Here is a 16,029-nt window from a genome sequence, read left to right on the forward strand (position 1 = left end):
AACTAGTATTTTCCATCTTAGAAGTGTTTTTTTGAGCAGGAAATTCGATTAGATTTGGACTGAGCTAGGGTAAGAATGACCATAATGCTCTGAGCAAAAATGATTTTATTGCTATGTTTGATTAGATTAAAAGAGCATGAGATGTACATGGATCTTTTCTTATGAAACTTTGCTTGAGCCCTTTTTTGGGGGATATTAGTTATATCTAATAGATCGTAGTTCTATAAAAAACAAAAGTCCTCAGAAAAAGTCAAGGTATGATCAAAATACCACTGACGCTTACATTATCCCTGATAAAACACACATATTACTTTAGAATATCTATCTGTAGCCCTACAACTACCCCACTTCCAAAATAAATTGTATGTCGATCATTATTTGGGTACTATAAGGTTTTATTAACCCTATATCTATAATATCTATTACATATGACAAGAGCACCAGTACAAATTATCTAGTATTTAGGTTCAGCTCATTAAACATGTGGTCAAGGACTTTCTAGTTTGTCAGGTCAGTAGCTGTGCACAAACGTTTTAACCCATAGATGGAACATGCTTCTTGACAGTAGCTTGAGAAAAAAATTGTACCACCTACCGTTCAGTACAGGTATTACCATACTGGAATAGGGAAAACTCCAGGTACTGTATTCCTGCCTGCTTAGGGCAATGCATCTCACAGAAGTGAGAAAGTGAGTACTCAAGTGTACCTGTTGGCTCATTTATACCACAAATGAGTAGATGGGTGGAGAGACACACAGCTGAGCATGGTTACAGTCTAAAGTAGTGCAATACATGCAGGGAGCCTGAGCCAAATTTAGAGACTTTTCTCTTCTATGTTAAAACAAAGAAAATTGAATTTACTGTGCCTGTATACTCACAGTTTTAAGTAATGAAATACTCAGTATCTACGTACTGTACTAATTATTCATTTCATTCTCTGGCAGTTATCATGTTTACACATAAAAAGATGGCTGTGGATAATGAGGTTAAATCTCTGTTTTCCTGCTCTTTATGTGCTGATGGTTAGGAGAACACAGTATATACAGTATTCCTCTATCCTGTAGCCAAATCTCTCAAAACCTTCAGAAATGCACTGCTACAGAGAGTCTTTCATCACATACCCATGAATAACATATCAACGATCCAGAAGATCTCAAATACTACTGTCTTCCAACTCAGCAAGATGGCTGAATGAGATCTGCCGCAGGGTGTGTCACTGCATAACATGCGAAAAAAAAAAAAACCTTGTCCTCCCTGAAAGTGCAAACTGGACGTTAGTAGCAATTAGGGCCTTGAGCGGGATTAGTCAATTCTGAAGTTTATTAAAATAAGGTTACAGCTATAAGCTCTATGTAAAGCATCCACAGTCTGTGTGGTAACACAGGAGTTAGGAAAGTCTCAGCAGAACAGGGTGCACTGTACTCTTATGGGACTCCAGCAGAGCTCCAGGGAGGAAGGTATATATATATACTGCATACATCATGTACCAAGAGGGAGTGCTATCAATTATTGCTAGGAAAAGTCAAACAGTACAAAATAAGGTGTGAAAAAAACAGAGCGCAAGTCCTTTGTATTCCAAATATCTCTTATTAAAACAAAGCCCCCAGCCACCCTCTTCGCCTTCTTAACTTTCCATGTCCTAATTGCTCAGCATAGTAGAGCTGCTTGCCCAAAAGATGTGATCACTATTTTAATCCTGATTAGGTCACGAAACGTGTGTCTGTTTTAGGGATTCGGAGACTGCACTAGATCCGTTAAAACCAGTTCCCCATGCTGCTCAGTTCTTAAGCTGGTGTTTCTTGTTATGGAATATTTTGATCACTGGGCTCACATCCATAGAATACTCTCTGAAGGGGTGAACTGCTCAGCAGTTCCAATAACCCTCAGCCCAGAGCCCTATCATGGGTCACAGGCTTGATCCTGGATGCCAAGCCAGACCTTCGTACATTCTCAGCACACAAGGACTCTACTGCAATTTTGTAAAAGGGAAGGAGAAGGTGCTTTCCAATAAGTTCCAATAAGACCAAAGAAAAAGTGATTATTTCCTTGTTTTTTTGACTGAGAAAAGACTTACACACTGATCTCAAGGAGGCAATTTGGGAGCAAAAGAGTGGTTCACATCACTTGCACAGTCTGTTGTATCCTTAATTTCTCACCATGCGTCCCACTGTCCTACTGCACGCGTTCTGTGTGGCGAGCCTTCAGTCACTGCCTAGCTCATCTACAGCTACTGAGCAAGAACTGCAGCAAAATAAGGGGCTTCTAACCTTGAAAGACAGGACATGATGTGGAAAGCATTTGAACGCTGCCATGCTGAAGACTTTATACCCATCCCAACTTGAACACTGCAAAGTGATCCCTATTTACAACACTCTCATGCCATCCTGTTTCTCCCTGCTTTGCAGGCGGTTGCACACCAGGTGCAGAAAGTCATGCCCATACAGAGGAGTCAGCGTTTCCCTTTGTATATACTCTATACAAGGGCAATGTTCGCAGCTTGTATTCCACAAAGTAAGAAACATCACAAAGTGTCAGAGAGTGGCTCTCATGCTGTCCTTGGAGTCCTGAGCTGCCCATTTGAGAAGGGCACAGCTCGAGGGGAACTGGAGAGAGGGCCTGCACCTCCAGTGGGACGGTGCAACGCAGACTGGCTTCCCAAACGTGATTCCTGGAGATCCACTGCGAGATTCGCCCGCTCATCAGCAGTGTACTGAAACAGTTATTGAGAGTGGCCAATCATTTCTGCTGAAATAAACAAGGATCTTCTAGAACGCATGTGACAGGATAAATGTGACAAAGGAAATGAATCAAGAGGAATGTGCAGGTGATGTTAACCCTTTGAGTGGCTTCTTCTAAAGCAGCTTACTGTCGTTTACACACTATTGTGGACCTGAAATAAAGCACATCAAGGGGGTTTATTAACTGAGGGCTTTCCTCCAGAGTAAAGGTGACCTCCCATTTCTAGAAGTGCAGGAACGCATCCCCAGCGTTCTGAAAGCAAAACGATGGAAACAGCATGTAAGAGCCTACAGGATGTATTTGACACTCAAATTCAAGACCTGTTGCTGGTGCACTGTGTGCTTCCAGGTCTCAGAGCTGAGATGGTGCTCTGACCAACGGAGCTTAAAGCATGGTCTTTAACAGGATGGGTTTAAGTCTTTAGTGGAAAAGACATACGATCCATGTCTTAAAGGAATTTAAAAGTCTGTTAATATGAAATCCAATTTATCTATGTCATCCATAATGTCCATAGAACTCCAGATTTTTAAAGTCTGATACTAATCATACATTGAAAATATTGTTTGTACAGGTTTGATTTATGAACTGTGTTGTGTATCTTTGCACAATTCATCTTTCAATCCTATTCCACAAGGGGCTAGTGCTCTCAGAGAAGCCACCAGTGCAATATTTTACTTCACCATTAGGTGGAAGTGTTGTTTTTTTCCCTGCTCTGCAGGATGAACATGAACAAACGAGACAGAAGTGGCTAAGGGCGTGGCGGTTTAGCACTCGCGACTTGCGCTGGGCGATATGCACAGCAGTCTTAACGCCCTGCCCGTGGCAGAAGTCTAGCTCAAGTTGAAATGGCTAAATGGCACAAAAAAGTTGCACCTACATTTTTACACCCGCGTTTTGTCACTGTGCATCGCTTTTGTTTCTGTATAACCAGAAGGCGTCCGCACGGCTGGGTTGCAAAATACTCTCGCGATGTCCAGTGTTGTCATTACCTGGTTTCACTGTTTGTGCTTTAAAGGAGATGCTGCTCACTGCCGCTGTAATCCCGTTTCAAACAATCGTTCACTTAACATAAAAATAAGATATTGCAGGTGAAATATAAACGTACAAAACATTCCTTATTTTTTTCTAATGAACTCCAATAGCTTTAAGAGAGCTTTAAGGAATACTTATATTTGAACATCCTTCTAAGTCTCTAACAACCAAAACCATTAAATAAATAACTATTATAGCACTTGTCCTTTAATATCATTTTCGTACAATATTTATATTAATCGGTTTTTTTTTCCTTTTAAGTGTCTTAGATATAGCATGTTTATTTTAAGTGTGATGTTAAAATTCTACAGCACGGCTTCTGCACCTCGACGGCCTACATAACGATTTAGACACCATGTACAAATACTGTTCTCTGCCAGCCATTTTCGTTCTTTCAAAGCCTGTCGCAGTTCTTCATTGGCCCAGCTGGGGGTGCTTGAGAGCGCCAGTCCCGCTCGGTGAGCTGAACTACTCGAGTGAGTGAACATACAGAGAAGGGTGGGCTGCAGCTCAGGGCGAAACGCCCCTCCCAGGGTTTGCAGCGTGTGTGTGGTCTGTGCACACGGGCGGGACGCCACCAGAACTGCTGGACAGGGCAAGGCTCGAGTGCCTGCTCAGCACAGGGTGGAACATTGTAAGGGCTGGCACTGATTATTTCCTCCGAGTAAACTGGGGCATAGCCTGACCTCTAAACTCCAAGGGCGTGGAGGAAACCACCAGCGCTTTTGATGACGAGACAGTACGACATACCAAAAAATCCCGTATTCTGCCGGCCCAACAGATGTTGCTGTCATTGTGAAGGCAGACTCTGGCACTTGCCTAGCAACCCTGTTCAAGCTCTGCCTGTCCTGTTTGCGCTCGGTCCCTGCCTCGGGTATTCTTGGGGTTCGGGAAGGAAAACCAGCAGGTTTGGGGGGTCCTCAGGATTGAGGAAGTGATCAGCAAGCTTCCCTCTAGCGCAGCGACCTGGATCCCTAATGGACAAACGGCTCAATCGGTCTTAATTAGGAGGAGGTCCGGAACGCCTGGTTTAGTCAGTCTCCTGCCAAGAAGATCCACCGATCGGCACAGCACTAACCACACTGAGGATCTGGCACCTCCGTCTGCCTGCCGCTCAGCACTTCATCCACAAATGACACTTAGCCTGTCCGTTTGCCACGTCCCACCACCCTTTCAAAAGACGGGGGGAGGCAACGAGAGGTGGGAGAGGTGGAGGCCAGTGGAGTGGGGTTTATCAGAGCCCTGGAAATGAAATCTCCCAGATCCAGTATGGCAGAGAGTTTTGGACCTTGAGAATCTAGGCGGGCGAGTTGCATATATAAATCAGTCACTATATTGCTGTGAAGAAAAGAGCTCCAGGAGATGAGGAATTGTCACCCGTTTGCTGCCAGTATTCGAAAAGACAAGTACATGAGGCAGAGTTGGACCTTTCCACAGGCTGTCGATTGCTCTCGGGACAACTCCCAATGAAGCCCTAGTGGAACAGGACGTTGTTTTAAAGACAGGGGTGGGCGTGGCACGGGGCCACCCTGCACACAACACTAGAGATTGCCAGGCTGGGGGCCATGCACTCTTGATCTGTTGGCTCTAGGGCACAGATTCTCTGCTTGCTTGCTGTATATAATAAACCTATGTAGGGGGCCGGGGTGACAATCAGGAACGCAAGCCTCTAAATAACATCAACAAATGAAAATGAAAACCTTATAACAGTGTGCATCCCAGTATCAGGGAGGATCTTTCCACAGGATGACCTTCACACCCCTAGCTGCTAGAAGGTTATTACAAGCAGGGATCCCGTTTCAAGTACGGTGATGATGAAGATAAAAGGGGCAAACTGGCTTCCATTAACAGAATTATAATTATTATTATAATGATGATGATGATGATAGGCCTGAGCTGGGGCACAGTGCCGCTACTCTTCCTCCTGCTCAGAATTGGCAGCTGCGGGGGCGGCAGTCTCACGCGGACGCGCTCCAGCCTCCTGCTGGTCGCCCTCGCCCGCCCGGCCCGCGCCACGCTGTCTCTGAGCGGGGGCGCCGTGTGGCCGCGGCCTGGGCCTGTGACGGCGCGGGTAGAGGAAGAGAGCGGGGTCGGGCATGGCGGTGGGCTCCTCCGGGCCCGTCACCCTCTCCCGCGGCACGCACTCCCTGGCCCTCTCGGCGCGGAGGTGGTGCGCCGCCGCCCTGTAGCTGCGCCGTTTGGGCTTGCCGGCCGCGGCGGGGGGCGGCGGGGGCGGCGGGGGCAGGAGGGGCTGCCGCTCCGAGCCCCTGGGACCATGGCGGTGCTGCTGGTGCAGTTTCTGCCGAGCGGCGTGCAGCTGGAAGGAGAGGTAGGCCGCGGCCTCCGTCTGTTTCTGGAGCTCGGTGTTCAGCACGGTGATCCTATGGCTCCTGTGCTTCAGCTCCTCCAGGAAGCGTCGCTCCTTGTCTTTCAGGCTGGCCCGCAGCGCCTCCACCAGCGCCCCCTTGTGGCTCAGTTCCTTGCGCAGCTCCCCCAAGCTGTGCTGCTGCTCATTGAGACGGATCTCCGCCTGCCGGCATCTCTCCATCAACAGCTCCTCTTCCTCCTCCAGGTCTGTAAGAGGAAGACGAGACCGTACTGGTATCAGCCTGGGCTGCTACATAGATCTGATTATTACAGTCCACCCCCCCCCCCACTGGGACTTATACAGGAGTCTGCTGCTCCCCTGACAGCTCCCACACTTCTGCACATCTCTAACAGCTCAGCAGTCACTCCACACATTCAGTTGTCTTTTTCTCCAAAAAGACAGCTGATCTTTATCTGCATTCTCTGCAATTTCTTTACCCAGCAAATATCGGGTAACGTGAATCTAATCTTCAGATCTGTGGAAAAAAAAGCCTGCTTCAACAACTTTAAAGTGGTGCATGCATTTATTTCCACACCTGAGTCTTGGGCTAAGAATCTACGGCTGATGATCAGGAGAGCTCAGAGGCCGGACAGCGGACCAGGCGGCTCAGACAGATTGCAGACAGAGATTAAAAAGCCCAGCACAGTTCCTCCAATCCCAGCACTGGGACAGCTGCTGTAAAACCAATGTACCCTCACTATGGGAATGGCTCTGATCACACTGTGATCTGTGAGGCTATTTAGATTATATCCCCGTATTTTATTCATTCACAACTTGCATTTATTTAGCACTCTTCAACCCCAAGAAACAAGCACTCCAACTCTGAAGTGCAGCACCCAGCCTGGTGATGTGCAACAGTTATTCTGCTCCAGCAGATCCGGTGGAAAAGTGAGAGATGCAATCATCAATTGATCTTTAATAAACGAGACGCCAGGACTACAGTGTAACGGCTCATCCAGAGGACGGCACGACTGCACTGTGGCGTCACTGTCTTGGAGGAAATCAAAGCCATCGATTGCCAGACAATGGCAGGCAGGTCCAGCAGCAAGGGATGTCCAGTCGCAAGCCCTGGAGCTAAAAGAGCTCATTTCACCTGTATATTTCCTTTCCCCGCAGGTGCATCGTGAATATAATGATCAAAACGACTGGTTTCCTCTTACAGACAGATGCTCCCTGTGTCCCAGGAACCACACCCTCTCTGTCCATTTCATACCCTCTGATCAGCCCTGGGTGAGATCATCTGTTAAAAATAGAAGGCACTGTGCAATCTGACCTTCAGCACTCTCTCTCTCTCCCTCTGCTGACTACAAACACGCCGCAATTCAACCCCCCTCTGGAGCAGGAGAGGTGAGTGTGAGACACAGAGGAACAAAGAGGGAAAGATCAATTGCTGGGGTAGGAGAGGCCTGTGCAGGGACAGAAACGCAGGACGTCTTCAGCCAGCATCTCTTCTCTTCTCTCTCTCCTGCCTGCTACACTCTCTCCCCAGCTCCCTGTGTGCCAGTAATGAAGAGCCAGAAAGCACAATTAAGGTCAGATTTTCATTAACTACCAGTTTAAACAGAGGAACGTGCCCTCTGCTGACACCTCGAGAGCATAAGAAAGGCAGCAGTTTTCCAATGTTGCTCCACTGTACGTGGAAAGCATCTTAATACAGACATGTATAACTGATACGATACGTTAATAGATAGGATTCCTTATTAAAGATTAGCACAGTCGATCTGTATGCTTCTCCCCCATTTGCAGTCTGCAGATGCTTTGCTCCAGTGTGGTTCTCATTGTATAGTCTGCATCCTACTGCATACTTTAGCGGGATTTCCCTTTAATACTCTGCACTCTGCAGTGCCCTTATCAGGGTACACGATGGGAGGTGTTGTTTTATTAGGGGATATACAGCAGCACCCCAGCATCTTATTTTTCAAAGGCTGACCACGTCAGGGGCCTGGGCGCCCTGAACAGACCGAACTTCGATGAGACCCCAGGCCCTGCAACTTCTTTGCTCAGCGTTTAAAAATTAATGCTTCTCATCCGCACCCTACTGCAGAAGAAGGGGGTGAACTCCGGAGAGAAAGCAGGCGCTCCCTGGCTTGTGGATGAGAGACTGACCCTCTGAGGGATCTCCCACGGATCTCAGAGAGGATGACAGGAAGACTAGGGCTCTGTGCAATCATTAGACAGAGGCCCCTGAGGAAAAGGAGAGACCACTCATAATGGGGCTATATGCAGTCAGCAGCATCTCCTTTAATCCTCTTTTCCATGATATGATCCCTTGGCCAGCACCTCCATGGACACTCAAAACAGCTGTGCAGTCGATACTAAGTATTATGTTGATAATGTCACATGGCTAGTCTGACACACCATTGCTCTGTGATCTAAAGCAGCGCTGTCCAATGTTTCTCAAGCCGTGGGCCACTGAAAAAATGTTCACGAGCCCAAGGACCGCACTGCCCATCTAACCCAGTTTGGTTCAGCACAGCCCACTGTGAGCTACAGGGTGTGTTGTAAGGCAACCCTCTGAAGTCTGGAGAATGTCCTGTTTAACACCACAGACTTGAAATTAAGGCTGATCATTTCTTTGGCTTTTAAAAAATAAATTCCCTGGAATTCTTGAATGATTGATTTTGATATGTATATTATTTCAATTAGGATTCATTGTGAGCCAGGACTCTCAATCCTGGTCTCTCATTTCCAGTGCTATGGGAGCTGTGAGGCTGGCTGATGTTTCAGAACTATAAAACCACAGATATGCATGATCACAGTACTGTTGTATGAGATACCCAGCCCCACTGCTGTTCTAGTTACAAATACATTTAGATTTGATGGATGGCGGTAATGCAGTTTTCTTTTCATGTCACAGCTGATGCATGGGATGGGTCTGAACGTAAACAGAAAGGAAAGCAACTGAAATACTTGTAAGTTCAGCATTTTCCAAACAAACAACTGTGCTTTCATCCCTGAAATGATCTCCTTGGGGGTTTTAGTAAAACAACGACCCAACAGTTCTTGGATGGGGAATTTTGTTTTCCAAAAACAGCTGCATAAATGAAAGAACACAAGAACAACGTTCCTGGTACACGGGCGTAGGAGGAGCAATGTGTGGCTACAGCATTACCTGCTTGAGTTCTTCCAGGAGGCTTCACATTCACTTCACAGGTCAGCTCTAGGGATCAAGCAAACATGACAAGAAAATGATCAAGATCCAAGGCAGACTGCTTCTGTCTCCGCAAACGTCTGTATCTAACTGAATGCTTTCTCGGTCTTGCTTTTTAGCTGCAGCCTGCATCACGCTCATTTTGCTGTTTCTCTCTCACTCACTGCATGCTGTCTTTGTTCTGTTTCTCTCATCCTAATTAGATATTTAAACCAGCACGCTAACCATTAAGATAATGGAGGAGGCACAGACTGAAGCCTGTGTGAACTGTTATACTTCAGTATGTTGTTTCTTCTCAAATGCAGGGTGATCATATGGCTGCTTGTTCAGTGAAACAGGATTTGAAAACTGCCCTTAGTTTGCAAATTCAGCTTTTCATATTTACCCAGATGAAAAACGGTGCTTATCTGTATGCAATAAACATGTAAAAGTGATCAGCCCATGTTTTCACATGAAACCTAATGTGGAATGTTCCTTTTAAGCAAATCAGTAGCATTGCTCATTTGTTCACATGGCGTGATCATGGTCAGAAATATTGAACAGCTGATAAACAATCCAGGTTAACTAAAATCAAAAGTGTTTCGATGAACACAAAGTCAAATGGTCACCCGACTCATTCTCATTGCGAAAGTTCAGATACTGTACATTGCTGAAAGAATACAATCACAATGTAAGCAGAAATATGAACAACAACACATGCGCAGTGCAGTAAATGTGCCTGCATAAAGCACAAGGAGCCTATAGTGACATAAGAGCTCACTTGCTCCTATCTGGGATATGCCATTACTCAGCTGTAGCAGTGATGTAGTATAGGCTAGCAGTCCTAGGAAGGCTGGGTGGGTTGGAGCTGACAAGTTATTTTGGGCTCTTTCACTCAACAGCTTACTGGGCACTTGTGCAGACTTATTAAATCCAGTATTCTTCCCCATCCTTGCAAATTTATGAAGACTAAGCGTGTAAAAGAAAATAGACATTGTGCTGTTGATCAGTACTAATTGTAGCTAAACATCTCTTTAAAGTATTGGGTGATAAACATTCTGTTTATTTTACTACGTTTAACCCAACATAGGCAAATTCAATTATAAAAACACCCTGATACAATCCTTCAGCACAGTTTAATGCAATTTGCCCCTTTAATCAAATGAATACTTTCAGATCTGTGGCTCACAGCTGACACTGTTTCCATGATGCTCCAGCAGGCAGGTTTGGAAAAGGTTTGCTTCTGATTGTGCTCTGCTCAAATTAGTCTTCATCGACAAAAACACAACCGCCCCACATACCTTTCTCGTTCTCTACTGCACCAGCTCAGCAGATTTTTAAAGATAAGTCCAATTAATGACCAGCATACCAAATGACTTGAAAATAAAAAAAAAATCTCTGACTGCCAGTAAATTATTGACCCACCACGTTCTTTCAGGAATCCCTGTAACGATCTGTGAATTTAAAGCACACTGCAAGCTGGAGGCCAGCACAGAACAGGCAGTGCTTTCAGAATCCAGGTATCGAAAACTCTGTTAGATGAGGATGCACATTACAAACTTCTCTCCAAATTCAAGAGAACAGATTTCAAAAACTTCAACACTTCCACACAAATTTAAATTCCAATAAAAAAAAATGGTCTTTTTTTCCAAACTTGGCGCGGTCAGCTCACAGCAATTCAAAGGGTCATCATCTAGTTCCATTTTCCCCCAGACTGTGCGTTATATTTGGAAGGAATCTCACTGATACCTCACTGCAGGAGGTTTGATTTAGAATCGCCAATTATTGTAAACCCCCCAGGTTTAGAACAGCCTGCAGCCCGGAACCCAGTGACATCACACAGGGAAGAATGAGGAAGTGTAGGCAGACTCCTCTGCCCGGTGCTCCTCTTGGCACATGTCCGGCATCACAGCTCCATACCCAGAGGCTCAGCTCCAGTCGCACCTGGGAACCTGCATGGGGTGCCGTGTTCCTGACAGCTGGGTGAATCCTGGCTGACCAATCCCACCCTCAGGGGTGCTCAGCCAACTGGGAACCCCAGTCACAGTAGGGTAGTGACATGACTCAGCCTCAGACCCATGAGCATAGAGCTCAGCCTGTGCTTGGGCCATCACCTTTGGGTTAAAACAGCTGCAGGCTCTCTCTCGGTGCCAGACTGAGCAGGGCCTGAGGACACAGGAGCCTGCTGGTCTCCAGTGCAGTGAAGGACAGCTTAGGCCTCCCTCCCAGTTTTCAGGGATGCTCCACCCAACCCCCTCGTGGTGTCATATCCCTGAGTCTGTGGATCCGTCTGTCAGACGGCTGCATTTCCACTCTCAGCCGCTGCCAGTCATGTATCTGGGCCCCACACAGCGTGTGGTGCTAACAGGACGCCCACTGGCCAATGGTACGAGGCTGCACAGTAAAAACCCTTTTATCTTGTCTGCACACTCTTTTCAGATCAAATAAAATGCAGAGGCACACATCCCCAGATCACCGCCTCTCTGTACAGCCAGCTGGGCGCATAAATACCTCTCCACTGCAACCCCCACACGATGGTACTAATCTCTCATCAATATGCTGCTTTAATTCTGTTTGACACAAGGCTTTGTCTTCAAGCAGCTCTGTGCCTACAGACTCCTCTCACTGTCACCAAAGGATTTCTCTGAGCTTTTGTCTGGATGGTGTGGGACAGCAAAGTGATGCGTTTATGCTACGGTGCACATTATTAATGAGGCATGCAATGAGTCAAACAGTATTCCGTGTGTGTGTGTAAGGTCCAGACTGCAGAGTCAATATTGTACTTTTAAAAGTACTGCAGAAGTTTCATGAATTGGAGCTACCTCAGCGGTCAGTTTTCCCAATATTCTGGGTTCGGTGGGGAATCAATGCATACATTCAAATTTCCATTCGTCTTTTATTTATTCTGAAAAAAAAAGGCAGTCACCAACCTGTACAGCGCTTCTGCAGAGACAGGATTTCCAGGTGCAGGCCGTGTAGCAGGGCCAGCTGCTCCTGCCTCAGAAAGACGATGTTCCTCTCCACACTCTCCACCTGGCGCGCCAGGGAGCTCGTCTCCATGGCAACCGGGGCTGGGCCTGTCGGGCTGGCAGAACCCAAGTGTCAGCGTCCGCCCTCACACGGGCCGGGCACAACGCAAGCCCTCCCACCCTCGTGAGGCGTCGATCCCTCGAGCGCCGCATCAGCCCAGAAAGTACAAGAAATCTGCCATTTAACCCTTCTCCACCGTCCCACATGTCCCAACCTGATCTAGCCCTCTCCCGAGATCATTAAACCTTCAAAGCAACTACTCCACTGGTCTGCTCATTGCCAGCAAACACATTACTAAGCTGTGACCTCAGATGCTGACGCAGGTCGGCCTGTTAAGCAGCAGCATGATTCTAGCCATTAAAAAAAAGCATTTAAAAATCCCATTTAATCTGATTTAATAGGGCTTTAAACCTCGAATTCTGATATCATCCTGGGAAGACGTCATTTCTAAACCACTTCTCCAAGCAGAGATTCTCATTAAGGCTTACTTCATTTTGTAAGTGAGTGGGATTTCTTATGAAGAACTTACATAACAAGTTGGTATCAATTTCCATTTCACTGGGAAGTGGGTGCTAATTTCTGCTTTGCTTTGGTCATATCCTGCAGTGGCGCACTGAGGAGAACAGCATGGCTACACTCTCAAGAGCTCCTCAGTTCTTTCACCATTTTATTCACTCAGGCTCAATACAGTAAAAGCAAGAGTGCAAACTCTGGGTTCCTACCAGTACTGATGGGGGGACCCTTCAGACAAGCACTGAATTGGGGAGTCTAGACCTGGAGTCCCCACCCCTGCTGTTGGGGATCCCCACACAAGCTGACGTTCATTCCAGCTCTGCTCTCAGTGACACAATCGAACCTTAATTGACCCAATAACAGGCTTCATTTGAACTCATCCATCGACACATCTTGGAGATCTACCTTGTAGCTGTCCGAAGTAACATATGGTTTCCAGCTTCTGAGCAGAAAAAAACTAAATTTCAAAAAGTTCCCAACAAGCAACTCACTAGCTCAATTAAGGATTCAACTGAGTCAAGAGGACCCGAAAGAAACTGGACTGGTCTGGTCTGGACAGAGAACCTCCCTGGACAGATAGGACCCCTAAATGAAATCTCAAAAATCAGTGACGCTCAGACAGACAAATAAAATATCTGCATTTGTTACTTCTTTCTGTGTCTGTGAGCCCCTACGGTATGCTTTGTGTTGTTCTCTTTTGTCTGTTGATTGTTTAAAATGTGTATTTTAAAGAATTGCGTTATAAAAATGTGCGTGATGATTATCATACACAATGTGTATGTGTTTTTTTACTTAGGGGCGGCTGTGATGCGATCAAAAGAAGCCCCGCAGAAGAAGTGCACTCGGATTCAATGGTCAGGCTCTGATGTTAATGTGATTTCTGGTGCGGCCAGTCGAATCCCAGTTAAGGACCTGTAGATTCACTCCAGCCTAACGCTGCGCCCCAGAATCCAACGAGCCCCTGCAAACAGTTAACCAGCGGAGTGGAGGAGGGGCGGGACAGTCTACAGAGTATTCCTGCGCAGTTGAATAGCTCGGGTCCCTGAGGACTGGGCTGGAGACAACGAGATTCACAAGCGTAGTCTAACCCACCGGAGGACTTCCCTTAGCGACTGGAATGCAGTGGTACCGTTACCGGGTGTTTACCCGTGTAAGAACCGGTTGGCGTTGGTAGACTGGGTTCCATTACTTTGTTTTACTATATAGATTTCTGTAAAAAGAAATTTCTGTTTTTCAGGGAGAAACTCAAAGGTTAAGATACTGCTGCGCTTTTATGCATATTGGTTAACGTTTTCATTCACTGATCTTAAAGTAGCTGCTAAATTTCAAAGACAACACGAGACAACATTTTTCAGTGTTCAATTAAAGCAATCTAAAACAGTTTCGTGTTTCATCCTAGTTGTAAATGGTTCACTCTTGCGTTTTATTGTGAGAAACAACACAATCTGAATTGACTGCTGCTTTAAAATGAAGCGATCTTGACACTTAACCACAAATACAAACGCTCTCATCTTCTTGAATTTATGAGGGACTCGAGGTGGATAAAGTACGTTTTAAAATCATTGCAAGGTGAAAATGTGCATTTACACATTGTAGTTTCAGCACTCCAACTGCGATGATTATGTAAATGTTCTTTACAAGAACCCCATTAACTAAAAGTATGATAACTCATAAACAGTATTTTCCTCATTTGTAAACTCCGCGAATAATCAATTGTTTAATTGTTACCAAAGGTTTTACTGGCAAGCATACAGCTATGAAACAAACAGTAGTGACAACACTAGCTAAAAAATGAAACTACAGAAAGCCATTGCTAATATGCGCAGTATTAAGCAGATTGCACTGCGACTCTTACCTGGCCAAAAACGAGAAGCGCAGATATATTTCAGAACGTCAGGATGCTTGGCTTCAAAGATATATCCTTTTGCCCGAAGAGCACTGCGTTTTCCACTGTCTTCCCGGGCACCCAGAGAGTTCGAGGGTATTTCGTTTAAAATAGGGGAACATTGCACGAATAGTTTATTTAAAAATAGCAGCAATACGGGAAGAGAAGAGAATTAGAAAGATCGATACCCCATCTCTCCGGAGTTCGTGTATTGCGCAACTTGCGCACTGTGCGAGGAAGCTAGCAGTGGTAAAATGTGGCAGTCGACACCTCCGGAATTGTTGCGTTAGTGAACATATTGCCCCTCGCGTCGTGTCGTATTTAGTCTTAAGCCTCCCCGAAGCGTTGTGCATTCGGCTGAAAATAAAATACAAAATGATCACGCTGTCCCCCGCCAGACTAAAACGACGACTCTTCGGAGAGTAAAAACATTCACCTTCCGACTCGGCAGATGAAGGATACTGTAGGCGTGGGATAAACACAGACCATCGTGACCGGAACAGGCGACATGATCACATCGGAGAAATGAAGCTGATTCGCAGAGCAGCTATTGCCCTCCCTATGAGTCCGGGGCGATGTCTACCCTGTCCCAATCAATCAATACACTACGAGGAACCCAATCGAAAGTCACTCCTGTCACCTTGCACTAGATGGGCGGTTGTGATAGAGGTTCTTGAACCAAATACCACTGACATGTGGGAGCTAACAGCGAGTGCAGGAGTATCTTGGTCTCCAGCCTCGTAACTCCTCCATTTACGGTGGCCTTGCATGGTTTCAACATCGATGTCGGGTGATTTGTTGCCTTCCCGGACGTGGGGATTTTTAGGTAATGATTTCAGAGCATTATTCCGATTGTCATCGTGGTGGCCCAGTGTTTGGGCCATCTGGAAGCGGTAAGTGGGTCTCGGTCAGCGGGGATGTATGATTGGAAAGAATCAGAACTCAGCCTGCTATTTTCCAAACGAGCAGTATAAAGTCTATAGTCGCCATCACGAAATGAGGGAAAGCGTAGACCCGATTGTTTTGTATTTACGTGAAGCCGTGTGTGTATGTATAAACCCGACCGAGCACCACTGTTGATAGTAGACATCACGGATGCTCTCTTACAAGAAGGTCCTGTATTGCGGAGGATGCGGAGGATTCCAGAACATTTAGCAGAAACATACTAAATTTCAGCTCCTTTTCTCCTGACGTGTAACTGCTGCAAGTTCATTTAGTCAATAATTCTACACGTTTTTGCACCTGGGAGTGTTGTGTTTAGTTGTTACACTGACATTTCTCTGTAGAAGTATTAAAAAAACAATTAATTTAAGATAGACATGGATCTATTTGT

At 46.0% G+C, this 16,029-nt stretch overlaps 1 protein-coding gene across 3 annotated transcripts; it reads right to left on the reverse strand.

Annotated features, from left to right (window-relative positions):
* Positions 1–3,955: 3,955 nt before the first annotated feature.
* Positions 3,956–15,213, reverse strand: ccdc92ba (coiled-coil domain containing 92Ba). 3 transcript variants are annotated; one of them, XM_069184371.1, is made up of 4 exons: positions 14,667–15,213; positions 12,199–12,345; positions 9,251–9,298; positions 3,956–6,344 (listed from the first exon to the last, which is right to left on the reverse strand). In XM_069184371.1, exons 2-4 carry the CDS (start codon positions 12,326–12,328, stop codon positions 5,683–5,685), a joined length of 840 nt encoding a protein of 279 aa, XP_069040472.1. In that variant the 5' UTR covers positions 12,329–12,345; positions 14,667–15,213; the 3' UTR covers positions 3,956–5,682. The 3 variants fall into 3 exon arrangements, with proteins under 3 accessions (XP_069040472.1, XP_069040471.1, XP_069040473.1); XM_069184370.1 differs by having other exon boundaries at positions 12,199–12,353; positions 14,667–15,205; XM_069184372.1 differs by lacking the exons at positions 9,251–9,298; positions 12,199–12,345; positions 14,667–15,213 and adding an exon at positions 7,299–7,514.
* Positions 15,214–16,029: the final 816 nt, after the last annotated feature.

Source organism: Lepisosteus oculatus, chromosome 26, assembly GCF_040954835.1.
Source record: "Lepisosteus oculatus isolate fLepOcu1 chromosome 26, fLepOcu1.hap2, whole genome shotgun sequence".
Lineage (NCBI taxonomy): Eukaryota > Metazoa > Chordata > Actinopteri > Semionotiformes > Lepisosteidae > Lepisosteus > Lepisosteus oculatus.